The sequence below is a fragment of the Neodiprion virginianus genome, chromosome 3, assembly GCF_021901495.1.
Source record: "Neodiprion virginianus isolate iyNeoVirg1 chromosome 3, iyNeoVirg1.1, whole genome shotgun sequence".
Classification (NCBI taxonomy): domain Eukaryota; kingdom Metazoa; phylum Arthropoda; class Insecta; order Hymenoptera; family Diprionidae; genus Neodiprion; species Neodiprion virginianus.
The window spans coordinates 36,111,639-36,124,984 of record NC_060879.1 but is presented as its reverse complement, the minus strand read 5'-3'; the positions used below and the strand labels follow the sequence as shown (position 1 = coordinate 36,124,984).

The following is a 13,346-nucleotide window of genomic DNA, read 5'->3' as shown; positions in this document are numbered from 1 at the left end:
CGAGGAAAATGTCCCGCAACCTTTCGAGAGAGAGAATATAGAGCCGGCTTTATCCCCGCCAACTTCCGCGCACAATGGGCATCGCGCAACACGAGAGGCGCTTTCCCATTGGTTAAAAAATATCCCGCGTTCAAGAGCAGCCAATTAAGTGATAGTTCGGTTTTTAAATTGGTTCAAATCCGTTTGCCTCTGCGACTGTACGTAACCGAAGCAAATTTTCGAGTCAATTAGAAAACAATATGACGATGCAACGGCACAGAGCTTTCGTCGCCTCTCCCAGACTGAAACTCTGAAATCGTCAGACGTATTCTTTGTGGTCACGGCTGATCTTCCTGATTAGTTCTTAGAATAGTAAGAATAGTCTGCTATCGGACAAAGACCGATAATTGGTATAATACAATCCGTCCGAGTACGTCCGCCAAAGACCGTAATGAATCATAGTTCGACTATTAGGTATGCGGGCACTCAGAAACGACGTTTCTTTTTACTGACGAAAGTAGCACTTTGTATAATTCTTTACATCCTGAATAAAGTTGGCGAGTTTGATTTCAGATCGACGTTACGATCAGTTAAGCGGTAAGAAAAAAGGTATAGAAGGAAAAAAGAAAAAGTCTCAATTCCACTTCGAGGAACGAATACGATTCTCGACCGAGAAAAAAGGATTTTGATATCGACATCGACGCGCAGTAGGCCGAGAGGTTTCCCGAAGTAATTACGATCGTGTAAACGGCGTGAATCGCAAGCATCCGAAGCCAGGTTTGGGTCTGATTGTAATACAGGAAGTCGCAGGAGACGAGGGGAAATCTCGCGTTCTGCGCGAGTTTGCGCTTTTAACGGTACTCATTCTCAGGCAGACGTGGGGGGAAAAATGTGTCGGGAGATGGACCTGCAGCATCCCGAGCACAGAGCGTAGGACGAATAGAGGAAGAAACCGAGGGGCGAAGGCGAAGGAGGGGAATCCGCCCGTGGCTGCAATTCACGTGGATCCCAGCCGCGGCGAGACGACCGACCGTCGGGTAAAGAGATCAATATAGAAGAGACGCAGGATCGCTGATCACGCCACACTCCCGCACACGCGCATTGCATGGGTTCCTCCTTGCTCCTGACATCCCGCTCTTTATTGGGTGAGGAAATGGTGGGCCGACTGCTTCTCGATCGGAGAAAATTAAGAGACCTGAAGTTAGTGACGTTAAAGTAAGGAAACATCGGGGAAAGAGTCATGAGTTTGCAATTTCGGAATGATTATCAATGAGTTGCATTTACAAAATATGAGCATGTTTTGTTTGTTAATGTTTACTAAATTTTAGACAATCTGAAAGTTGTGACGCTAACGATTTTTCGTAATCATTCGTCGTTACGGTAACGTTACTACCTTCAACCTCGTAGAAAATTCGTTCATGTGTTATACACGTATGCCTATCTTTGAGAGTGTAATGATAAAACGAAGTAAACGTAAATGATTCAAATTCCAAACTATGTGTGTACGTATTTTAGGGCGGTTCAGAAAACGGTATCTTCTAGATTTCGCATTTCTCCGAGATCCTTACACTCTTTTAACTAAAAAATAGCTTACGCGAAAGGGTTGGGCTGAAAATTTGTTTTTACTACTGCCTCAACGAAGTTGAAATTTCGAAAAAAGGCTACTTTCGGGAATTTCAAAATTGAGATATCCTCACATCCTTCGATGGCTACGTTTTGTATCTCGAAACAAAAGTTTTTGTAAAATCTGAGATGCGTTCGTTTTTTTTGTTTTTAGTATCGAAAACTTCATCTTGAAATTCGTAAAAACAAATTTTATCAACTATCAAATATTAAAAATTTCAACAGATTTTTCAGTACTGAACAAAAAATCGCATGCATTCCAGTTTTGTAGGATATGTAAATTTTTCCGAAATTTCAACGTCGTTGAGGCAGCAGTAAAAGAAAATTTTCAACCCAACCCTTTCCTCCAAGTTATGGAGGAGAAGTTGTACAATTATAGCGGTTGCTACGCGTGTCAAGCAAAATGAGTAAGTTTAAATGAGTAAGTGACCAACCCTAAATTCTGGTGATATCTAAATTTGTGTATTACCTCTGAATCGTATATTATGTATGATTAACGAAAGTCACAGCTCTGTGAATAATTCCTGATTCATTTGGCAACAAATTCGTGAAATTGCGCAGCTCAGAAAGATACGCTCGGCTAAACTTGCGTCGAACTACAACAATCCGGAGGTGGATTTGCTCGCGGAGTCTGTCCGTGCGGAGTAAAAACTTTGTACAAGAGACAGAAAACTCCTGCCGCATGAGCGCGAAAAAACTTGCTCACTAAACTTTTTACAGACAATCCTCGAGTCGATGCTGTAATATACGTGTACGATATTATACGAGCATACTGTAGAATTTTCATATTTTTGATCCCGATTCATCCCACGAATAGTGAACCAAATCTAAAAACAAAAATTTTTCAGACACATGAACTGGAATGATAATCTGAAATTTCTCGGAATTTTGAAATAACTTTTAAATTTTGGCCAATCGCGGAATATTCTTTCGCACACACAAGTACCTTGTTGGAGTTCGATTCTGAATAAGAAGCTTTCAATACGTGCCTGAGGATAAATGCCAGACTGTGCATGAATATGGAATTTCAGAATACGAGGTCGGTTCAAGTTTTCCGGTTCGTTGATCCGCAAGGGTTCGTTGATCGAGAATTAACCAGACGTCCAGAAAGGTTCATCCTAATATATCGCAATAATTAGAACCCACACAAACGTTATTCGTAATTGAATTTGTACAGCGGAACTGCGGCGTATTCCGACGTATTATAATTAATACGCCGACTTCCGCCTCTGCGGCCAAGAGTCTGTAGTGTCGAGGATAAAGAACTTCTGACAGCATATGATCTCGACCCCCCCCCCCCCTCATCCCTCCCACACCCTCGTTTTGCTTACATGTGTTACACTACCCAGCCCTAAGATATTATTGAATTTTTTTGAACACTTCGGAATCCGTTACACCCCATATAGTATTCTTGATTAATAACTTACGCTTTAGTTGTATTTTCTGCAACAACAAATTTTAGTACTTGACCGGTAAGCGCGATTCTTCTGATGATAATGATTATTTTTGTGAAGTTTAAGGAGGTTGGCGCGAATCAAAAATAAGCAATTAGATTTATTACTCATCTAATTATCATATATTCCATATAAGCTGTGATAACTTTTCTAAAAAGACAAGAAAATAAAATATGAAAATTATATGCAAGAACTTGAATACCTATAGATTTTTTAGTTCAAGTTTAGAATGGTAAAGAATGTGGTACAATTGCTCGTTTTCACTCTGTAGTGACTTATTCGAGAAACTCTTATCTATAATATCGCCAAGACTCTTTCTCTTATCACAATGGTTCGGTAAAATATAATTTTTTTAAGATTGCATTAATATCGATTTTGATCAACGTGTTTGAATATCGAATTGAATAACGTCAAAAGGTAGAATCGATTTCAGGGAGTTTATAAACCACTAGGCATCTGATCAAAATCAGTCATCTTAGATAGAGTGAAATCGAACGAATTTGGTGGAGTTTTAACAATTTCAAAGTTATTTGTAATGAAGTTAGTTTATAATTTAAATATATTTTTTCTCGTATACTTTCACGAAAATCATCGTATATATCTAGCTTGCGAATATATTAATTTGGTGAATACCGAGCATGCGAAAATATCGCGATCTGCAAATAACGAAAAAGTATCGAATCTTCGACCCATGCACCAGTCTGTCTAAGTTAAACGGAAATAAGATTAGATTATCAAAATTACTCAAAGATACGATAATCGTTTGGGGTCTGTCAGTTCCGGCCGCGCCGCGGCCCTTGCGGATGGAAAACGGGGCAAGCCGGCTGAACACCCGGTATGCCCGCCCCGAAGGAAGGCCACAGGTACAACTTGGCCGGCGGTTAAAATTGGCTCCGAGAACGTGCGTCCGACGTTTCCGGTAGGCCACCGTCGGCTACAAGCGCGGACATCTGGGAGGCTCGCCGCGTCGCGACGCCTGCCGTAACCGCCGAGTAACTCTGCCACACTCGGCTTTGATCGAGTAGTCCAGTCGGAATATGCTTACATTTCAAATTGGAATTTTTACATGTCACAATTTTCTTTTTTCAATAGTTGGAAGGGATCGCTGATAGTCCGGTTCCAGAATTTCGTCGAGATTCTGCTATAGCTTTGGCCGCCATCTTGAATTTACGGGGGAATTTGTTTTTGTCAAATAACTCGGCTATTTTCAACTATTCACTAAAAATGATCGAAACTAAACTTGTAGATTCGACAATCTGCATCTCGACAATGTCGTGACAATTTTTTTTTTTTTTTTATCATCGATATTTGACTAGTTGAATTATAGATTCAAAATGGCGGCCGAAGGTATTGCGGAATCTGGTCGGAATTCTGGATTCAGACTACCAGCGACACCAATTGTACCATCGAAAAATTGCTGTTTCAGATTCTTTTTTGTACGCAGGGACTGAGCTTGAGGTTCGAACCGTCCGGTCCGTCCAGCCGACTTATCGCGAACGGAATATCTCCGCGAGGAATGCCGCTGGCAAATATTGGTTCGCCGCTACGGTGTCGCAGCCTTTTCTTTGGTGTGCGTATATTTCGCCGCCGCGGTAGGTGTGTATTCGCCGGATTGGCCATGCTTGTCTGCCTGCCTCATTCCGCGCTGAACCGGACCGATCCCGACCCGTCGATTTCCTCGGGACAGGTATGAGTCCACGGGTTCTCATAGCGGTGCTAAAAAAAACCCATTCCCAACACTGCACCCGGTATTTCCCTAATACTGCCAAGGAAATTGACAAAGTCATTCCCGATATTAATTGACTACTGCGTCGAGACCGTTTTCAACGGGTCTTCGATGCTCACTTTCCTAAAAATTTCGTTACTTTTCGAGCAGCCCCGAGACCCGCACCGACATTTCTGCAGGTTCCGTCAAACCGGGCGAGTGTCGCGTTCGCGGAAGCGATTCAGAGTGGATTTGACCCTCGTCTCAGTTTTGTTCGATTCCGCGCCATCAGGGATCCGCGATCATTTTCTCTATCCTCCGCAGGGCTGCCGCGCGACCTCCACGTGCAGCGGAACACATGCTTACACGGTATTATTATCAAGGCCGTAACGACTCGAGGTGATTTCCGGAAACGAGTAGATACACCCGCTCTCGATCGATACGTTGTATCAATATTAACAAAAATTGTCCAAACTAGCCGTGGTTAAACGTAGTGAGCAAAGGTGAAAGGGGGCGAGATTTCGATAGAATACGTAACAACTTGGACGCGTGCGAGTAACCTACGAAGCAATGCGTCGAAAGGAAATCCGCCAGGCACTGCAGCTCCGACGTGGCCGACGGACGCGAGGCGCACGATTCTTTCCCTTTTTCTCCTCTCGCAGCCGGGCGAATAGCGCAGGTGAAAAGGCGAGTCAGCCGACATAATCGGCGCGAGGACGGCGCGCGTCTTCCGCGGAATGAAGGCGTCGGGGCGGAAGCGGCCGGGCGGCGGGGCTGACGGGTTGTAGATGTGGCAACGCCGCTGCGTAGGTTCCGCCGCGTCACGACTCGCAACGCTGAACACGCGCCGCGGGCGGCCGAGTCAAGGCGAGGCGGTTTGTCCGCCGTCCGCAGTCCGCATCGGTGCGCGGAGAGCCGCAGACCCCGTTCAAGCTGCCGATCAGGGGACGAATGCCGGTGCAGGTGCAGTCGTCTCGGGTGTTTTTCTCGCCGCGTGAATCCCGCCAGCCGCGAGCGTAATTGCAGAGAGAGGGAGAGAGCGAGAGAGAGAGAGAGAGAGAGAGAGAGAGAGAGAGGGGAAGGGCGCAAGGCGTAAACAAAATACAGACGAGAGGTACGGAGAGACAATGTTCGACACTGAAAAGTTTATCATTGAGATACAGAAGCGGCCGGCTATTTACGACGTTAACTGCGACGAGTATAACGACAGGAATGCTAAGATGGACGCTTGGGACGAAATGTGCCAGGTGATGGTGCCCAATTGGGACGGCTTGACGAACGAGGAGAGAAACACTGAAGGTAGGGTATAAGTATGCAGTATATCCTCCTCGCACCGCACCGTTCGTTCCTTCATCGATCACGCTGCCCGGCCGGCCACTCTGATTATCGTCGTACGGATAATACCGTCTCGCATCAACCACGTGCGTTTCCGGCATAGCTGGTCGTTACGAGCGGAGGAATATTCCGAGATTCCCTCCGATATGTACCCCTTGTTCCGAAAACGACTTATCTATAGAGATGTCACGAGTGTAATGCGGACGAAGAATCGAATTTTAACAATCACGCGATCGTTTTATCAAGCCTGTAAAACCCCGCGACCGCAGCCTGCGTCCGGAGAAAGACGCAGCCTGCCTTCGCCGTGGCCGAATGGCCGTGAATCGATAGAAATCAAGGCGCTTTGCTCCACGCCCTCCCCGTTTACCAATCCTCCATTCGCGCCTCGCCATCGACGCTTATAAAACGGACTCCGTGCCCGCTTTGCGGGTAAAATCACCCACCGACCACCGACGGCTTACCGTTGAAAATTGTTCTCGTTCTTGTGTACGCATCCTCGCAGATGGGCACGGCTGCGGTCTGCGCATGCGCAGCGAACCCCTCGAGCCGATAATTAAGCCGTTTGGCTGGAGAAAGACTGCGAGCTTCGAAGCTGCGACTTGAATTTACACCAATATTTCAATAATTTTCTTGCTACTGGTCTTTACGATGCGGTGGCTGATGAGACATGGGCTGTATTTGTGTTTCAGAGAAGAATTTACGCGGGAAATGGAGGAACATCAGGGATTACTTCATGAAGGAGCTGAAGATGCAACGCTCGCAAAAAGCTGGTCCGGCCGCACGAAAAAGAAAGAAATATATTTACTTCGACCAGTTGTACTTTCTTCTGCCGACCGTCGAGAACAAAAGGTATTTTAATTCCGTGCCGACTTGGCGGTTCTCGTCGTTGAGAGGAATTAGGAGTTGAGATCTTTATACAAAATGGTTGACTAGTTCGAATTTTCAGAAATCTGGTCAAAAAGGCTTCGCCCCATCACCCGGACAGCGATAGCGAAATGGACAACCCCGTGATCGAGGAATATGATTTTCCGGCCGTGCAACCGAGCACCTCGAGGGAATACAACAACGTGTCGATGAGCATGGGCCAGCCGAAAATGCGGGGTCGATACTCGACGCAGATTTGCGAAACGTCGTTGAACTCGTTCGACAACGATATCCACGACATTTTGTCTTCCCACAGTCAGCCGATGATCCAGGACGAGGATTACGACCGGATGTTTCTCCTCTCGCTTTTGCCGATGATGAAACAAGTCCCCGACGTCAAGAAGCTCGACGTCAGAATACAAATGCAACAAATATTGGCCGCTGCGCTGTACGCGTCTGAGTCAAAATGATACAAGCATTAGGTACCTCTGTGTACGCGCATCGCGGTGGTCGACGAATTGCTCGAATATTTTCATAAGCTGCAGTTTCTGCACCTGAGCAAAGAAATAACTGTTTACGTTCTTAATACGAACGACGTTAAATTACGATCCGTGTTGAGGCGATGTCGTGCTCGGCGACGAAGTCGATTTCAAATTGAAAACAGAGATACCCCGAATTTATTTTTGTTCTCTCATTTGTTGTATGTACAAAGAAATACGAAGCGGGAATGAAAACTAATTTATAATTTTTCTTAAGACTGATTTCAAGTCAGTTACAAAGTATGCACCGTTGCATTACAATTCCGCGATAATTCGCATTGAGATTAATGACGTCAGTTGTATGACGTCAAACGGTTGTTCAAATTCGACTCTTGTAAATAAAGTTCTTTTTAATTTTATTTCTAACACCCATGATGATATTTACTTACGTCTCGCTGTGTCATTTGTACGTCTTTATCTTTTTCTGACATATTGTGTTCGCTTTATTGTAATATGAATCAAGCGGATTTGCCACCATGTGATTAATCATCATCAAGAAACAACTGTTTATACCGATCGCGTAGGATTCCCAAGTATCTGCTCTTTTAACGAGACATTCGATGGAGCTTGAGGTATCCATAGAATAATACGCCCGTAAGAAGTCCTCCGAAACTCTTATGAGAATTCTACATTCGATTAGTATAAGATGTAAATCTAAAGTTGACATTGATGATATCGTCAATCGTTGAATATATGTATAATGTTAGGTGTACCAATACTGCATGTTACCTGTATATCAGAACGAAGACAATTTGTTAGACACAATTCCGACGAGAAGAGACAATTCCTATCTCAAATATATATTTTTTGATTACTAAACATCAATTTTTAATTAATTTTCCTACCCGAAATTGATATTAGCGTATAATCTTCATCCCCAACAAAGATTTTAATAACAGAAGTATTTTAACTGTTAACACTTTCACAGTCATTACAAATTTCAACAGATGAAGAACATTTTGAATTGCCTTTACACAATTAATTCAATCTTGTCGTCGGTATCACAGGTTTACTTTAGTACACTTACGGTAGATACCTTTTTTATCATGGCAAGGTAATATGGAAATTGTGGTTGTCGATTGAGGTCGAAATTCTCTTACCATTTGTGGGCGTTTCCCGTCACCGCAAAGATGAAGCTATCTATCTAGTATCTGCGGTAGGCAGATCTGTCGATAAGACAGGAAAAAAATTTTAACATATTTACGGCCTGTTTGAAATTTGACCACAGATTATCGAGATCTGACAGTAAGGATTTGACGAAACTAACTATAAATTGTCAAATTTCGTAGGCATAAATTGATTTTTTCATTTTATGCGAGAAAAGTTTGGATAAACATATCTCGAAGGAGGTTTCGACACGTTTTCGAAAGAGCATTAATTGTTTTTCATACGTCATGACATTTGAATTTTAATCTTTGGATAAATCTATCCTTGCTTGTAAAATAAACCAGAAACAGCAAACGGAAATAGCGATATGACTCTGGGTTTTTATTGCACGACTAGCAGGCAATTTTATTAAAATCCCACTCTGAAATTGATTCTACACCTGAACGAAGTTTCTCGTAAGACTTGGCCGACTTTTAGATCCAAACCGATATTTCACGATCTACGATTGGCAGGTAAGTAGGTATCACATCAGTTATTACTTTGGATCGTGTATTATTTACAAATCGAATAGAATGTGTAATATTTTGTAAATCTATTTTCAAAACTTCGTGCATGAGTGTTATTTATTGTGGAAAATCGTAGAAATTGAAATAATCATCATCCTCTGCAATTGCTATAGTTGATATTCAATGCTTCTACCGACGCTACAAAAATTTGCACGAAGAAAGAACGATGAATCTTAAAATATGAAAATCGAGAAAGCCGTCCCGTTTAATTCGGCGCAACTTATGCGATTCATCTTCTACACCAATCGTTGGACGCAATTTCACCGGGAGAAATGAATGCCCATCGATCAGTCGACTCACTCGTTCGTTAACAAGCTTTTGGGAATCAGATGATACACCGAGATAGGCACTGCTGCAGACTGCCGACGTATTACTGCCGCGAGTCGAGTCGCTTGATTGGAATTGAACACAGCCTGTCGGTTATCACAGGTTGTGTAATATGTGTACAGGGGAAGGACGTGCACCGCGTATTACGTGGAGTATAGGCCGAGGCATAAGCGTCGTTGGGTAAAGTCGTCGCTGTTCGTTCGGAAACTGTAATTACGTTTTTACGGAAATCGTTTCTAGGCTCCGCGAACCAATTTCCAACCGAGCTTGCAAGGGAGCAGTGACGCGTGCGGACGAAAAGGCGAGGCAAAGCGACGGGAATGAAGGGACGAAAAGAGAGGGAGAAAACGATCAAAAATAGAAATCCAAAAAGAAAGCCAAATAAAAACCTGGCACGAGTCATAAGACCCGGCGAGTCTCGACTCGGGACGGATTTGAAAGGTACATTAACATCAAAAGAGAATATTTGAAAACTTAATTTCTCCGTCCACGACGTAATCTCTGTTTGTGTTTTTCAATTATATACATGTATACTTTATATACTGCGTCGAAACACGGGCACTTGGCAAATCCTTTGGATTGCACGAATCCACGTATTATATACGAGAAGTTGCCGACCTCCTTTCGGGAAAATTTTCTCTTTACTCGGAGTAAAGAAAAACTTACGTAGAATACTGTACGCGATTTGTTGCAGACCTTGGGATATTAGTTTCTGAAAGAAAACTGCTAATTGGATTTCATGACACTTTCCAGAAAGCAACGATTGCGGTTATATACGTGATATTTTCTGAAATCGCCGTACAGCAAACAAAATGCCCAATTCCATCAGTGTTTAAATTTCCTCATCCTGTATATACTGCAGTTGGGTCGCAACTCTGGCGTATGGAATTGACCATTCAGATAACGATTCGTTCCCAAGAGATACAGGAGAAAAAACAGAAAAGAAAAATAGGCTGTTCGTCAACCCTTCTCACTTCATCTGATATCCGCGGAGACAGACGTCGAGTTCGGTTACCAGACAAATTGTACTTCCCCCATAGAATTCTGTGTAACCGTACAACTTTGGATGTAATACATACCGTAGCTGGATATGTATCTACACTGATCTACAAACCGGAGTTCTAAATGCTGCGAGGTGTTTCAATCGGTCTTTAAGAGCATCTAGAAATGCCACGATTGTCAATTGGCACGAATTAGCTAACGGCATATTTGCGACAGCAGCCGGTTGTTGCGGACATCGTTTGCGGAATTCGGTGGCAAATGTTCCTGAGAATTCCGCACCAACTGGAACGCATTTGCCTACAATTGACTAATAATTGTCAGGTGCAACGGTACCCGCGGTAATGAGCAATTAAAAAACTGTTGTGCCCGTCACGTAACGCCTGATAATACTAGAAAAGTTTCCTTTGTCTCCGTTGAAAAATGCCAGTATAATATATCCTTTAACAAATGGGTTATAACGGTACGACACTCCGAGTTACCTCTCGTCATTAACATTTTATCTCATTTTACATAAGTCGCGAAGAATGAAATTACCTTTTCACATTCAGGCGCAAGAGTCTGCAGGCTTCTTATTATATTATACGTGTGGTTACATTACACTTTGCAAGATGGTAAAAAAGCTGGCAAAACACCTCGAGTAATGTGTTTCACGCTTGTGTTATTCGGGTACAGTTTCCGTGCGGTGCAGTTTGGTTTTCTGAAAATCATACCTGGCTTAATTCTGCCTTGTGTCTTGCTGTCGTCTAAGTTCCAAAATTCTAAACTTCCACGGTACAATATTAGAACGTTTAGTGGAAAGCAGCCCAGTTTGGCTGGATCACCGTACTTGAAACGAAACATAATTTACGCGATAATTTATTCTCGAAACGTACTTCGGGATTATGACAGCCTACTTGGAGTTAGGTTGACACGCTGAAAGGTAAGGCTTGTCACCTTAGCTTGAGCACGATTCCACGCTTGCACCTCGAAAATAAATAAACCTTCTTCATTACACGCAGGCAGCACCTATAAGACATGCGTTACACCTCCACCTGCCGGTTTGATCATCGCACCCTGAAAAAAATTACACTGTGCAAAAAAAGGAACGCACAAAGTCCGTTCCATTACTGCCGATAGAATTCATCGACGAGAATCTTGACCGAGAAAGAGGTTAAGGGTTTCATGCAGAAAGTATGACATGATCAGGGTTATCCGTCTGTGAATCTATGGCGCTCTGCGTCAACATAGGTTACTAATAACCGCGTGTCACTGTGGCAATAAAAATGCTTTCCAATTTATTTGCAAAGCTGTGAACGACAGCTGGATGAAAATTAACAGACGTGGAATTGGGCCGTTCGTTAGTGTCGGAGACGATAAAAGAAATTCATTGATTTTCATTTCCCTGCGTCTACACCGACGCTTCAGATCGATTCACAACTGAAGTATTTATCCGGAAATTAATATTCATTGATATATGTGTATTTCCAGCTTATCAAGGGGCAAAAAAAAATTTTGATGCATGAAAGATTGAATGTTCTCTCCGGAATAAAGGGAACCGATTAATTGTAGCAATCCATTTTCACGGTGAAAAATCCTCTTAATCAAAGTTAGCGCCCAGGTGTATTGATTACATTTTATACCCTTCTCACGGACTCTACTTTTCTTCCTCTGGTTTTCGAACAGACGCAACGGTTCCGTATGAACTCCATCTCCAAATTCATTTTCAAGAAAAGTTCAAGCAAACACAAGATGTTTTAAAGATTTACTGTATGAGGGGGGGGGGGGGGGGGGGTACAGCTTGGACCGTCTAAAATCATATAACCACTTAGCAATTTCAGTGTCAGGGCTTTATGATTTATAGTTTCAAGGACATTTTAGAATTGTTCATTGAACTTAATAACAAAATCGCGACATGGCGCATAGGAGTAGTTAACGACTACGTTTTCAAAATTTTGACACAATCTATAAGACTTGCTTATCGATTCGAACTCATGGCTAGATTTTTGAATTTCAATCCTAAAATTTTATTGTAACAATTTTTCTATCTGTTACAAGCTGAACAGTGACGTCAGGAGATACGCCATCGCAAAGAGCCTCGAGTTCGAAGTTGTTCGCTACTTATATGCGCCATGGCGCCGTTTTGTAATTAATTTAACCCGAAAAAATTAGAAAATGTTTTTGAAACTATAAATAATAAAGTCCTAAAACTCAAAGTGCTTTAAGTATTTTCATTTTCTTTGAAAAAAAAATCCTAAAATAATAGACATTATTTTAGACGGTTCAAACTATCCCCCCCATCTTAACGGGACGTAAGCTTACATACTAAAATATGTCCGTAAGAATAATGATAATAATAAGAATAACAATATATGAAAAACAGTGTAATTCAACTGCGACATTTTCTTCCGACAAAACTTCTCCACTGTGATTGTTACTTTGGCCCGATTTCTTCTGGGGTTCTTTCGCCAGCAATTTTCAGCACGCAACGTAAGTCTGTCCGTTTGAAATATAGCTGGAAACATCGGGACTCGCCGAATGCCACGGTTACGACCAAAGATAAGAATAAACAGAGAGAGGGAGAGCTAAGAGGAGAGAAAGAGAGATGCCGTCGAAGCATTGTTCTGGTCAAAAACCTCCGACAAGACCGCGTCACCAAAGTGGCAATCAACTCGAGCGGAAGCTTTTCCTTCGTCCTTTGTTGGGCCGAACTGCAGGATTCGTCATTTGTGTATTTAAGTTTATATTCGAGTTCCCGCTGAGGTTTACGACGAAGGGCAAATTAAATTCGAGAAATGATAAGAACGTTCGTTTGTTCGCATTGCGTATCTCGGAATGCCGAACGCCCGTTGCGATTTTTTGAAAATAA

General features: G+C 42.7%; 2 protein-coding genes across 2 annotated transcripts in view; both read left to right on the top strand.

Moving 5' to 3' along the window:
• The first annotated feature begins 5,637 nt into the window (after window positions 1-5,637).
• Window positions 5,638-7,867, top strand: LOC124300567 (uncharacterized). Its single transcript, XM_046754793.1, has 3 exons — window positions 5,638-6,060; window positions 6,786-6,945; window positions 7,043-7,867. The coding sequence occupies exons 1-3, from the start codon at window positions 5,889-5,891 to the stop codon at window positions 7,428-7,430; spliced, it is 720 nt and encodes a 239-aa protein (XP_046610749.1). The 5' UTR covers window positions 5,638-5,888; the 3' UTR covers window positions 7,431-7,867.
• Window positions 7,868-11,010: 3,143 nt separating this feature from the next.
• LOC124300529 (neo-calmodulin-like) overlaps window positions 11,011-13,346 on the top strand; it is an 81,108-nt gene continuing 78,772 nt past the window's right edge. The window contains exon 1 of the mRNA XM_046754740.1: window positions 11,011-11,420. The gene's annotated coding sequence lies outside the window, so the exon portion shown is untranslated. The remainder of the gene's footprint in view (window positions 11,421-13,346) is intronic.

Excerpts from the sequence above, each read along its gene's own strand:
- LOC124300567 (XM_046754793.1), top strand. The coding sequence starts at position 5,889 with ATGTTCGACACTGAAAAGTTTATCATTGAGATACAGAAGCGGCCGGCT. Across the intron at positions 6,061-6,785 it reads CGAGGAGAGAAACACTGAAG|AGAAGAATTTACGCGGGAAA; the intron begins GTAGGGTATAAG and ends TTTGTGTTTCAG. Across the intron at positions 6,946-7,042 it reads CCGACCGTCGAGAACAAAAG|AAATCTGGTCAAAAAGGCTT; the intron begins GTATTTTAATTC and ends TCGAATTTTCAG.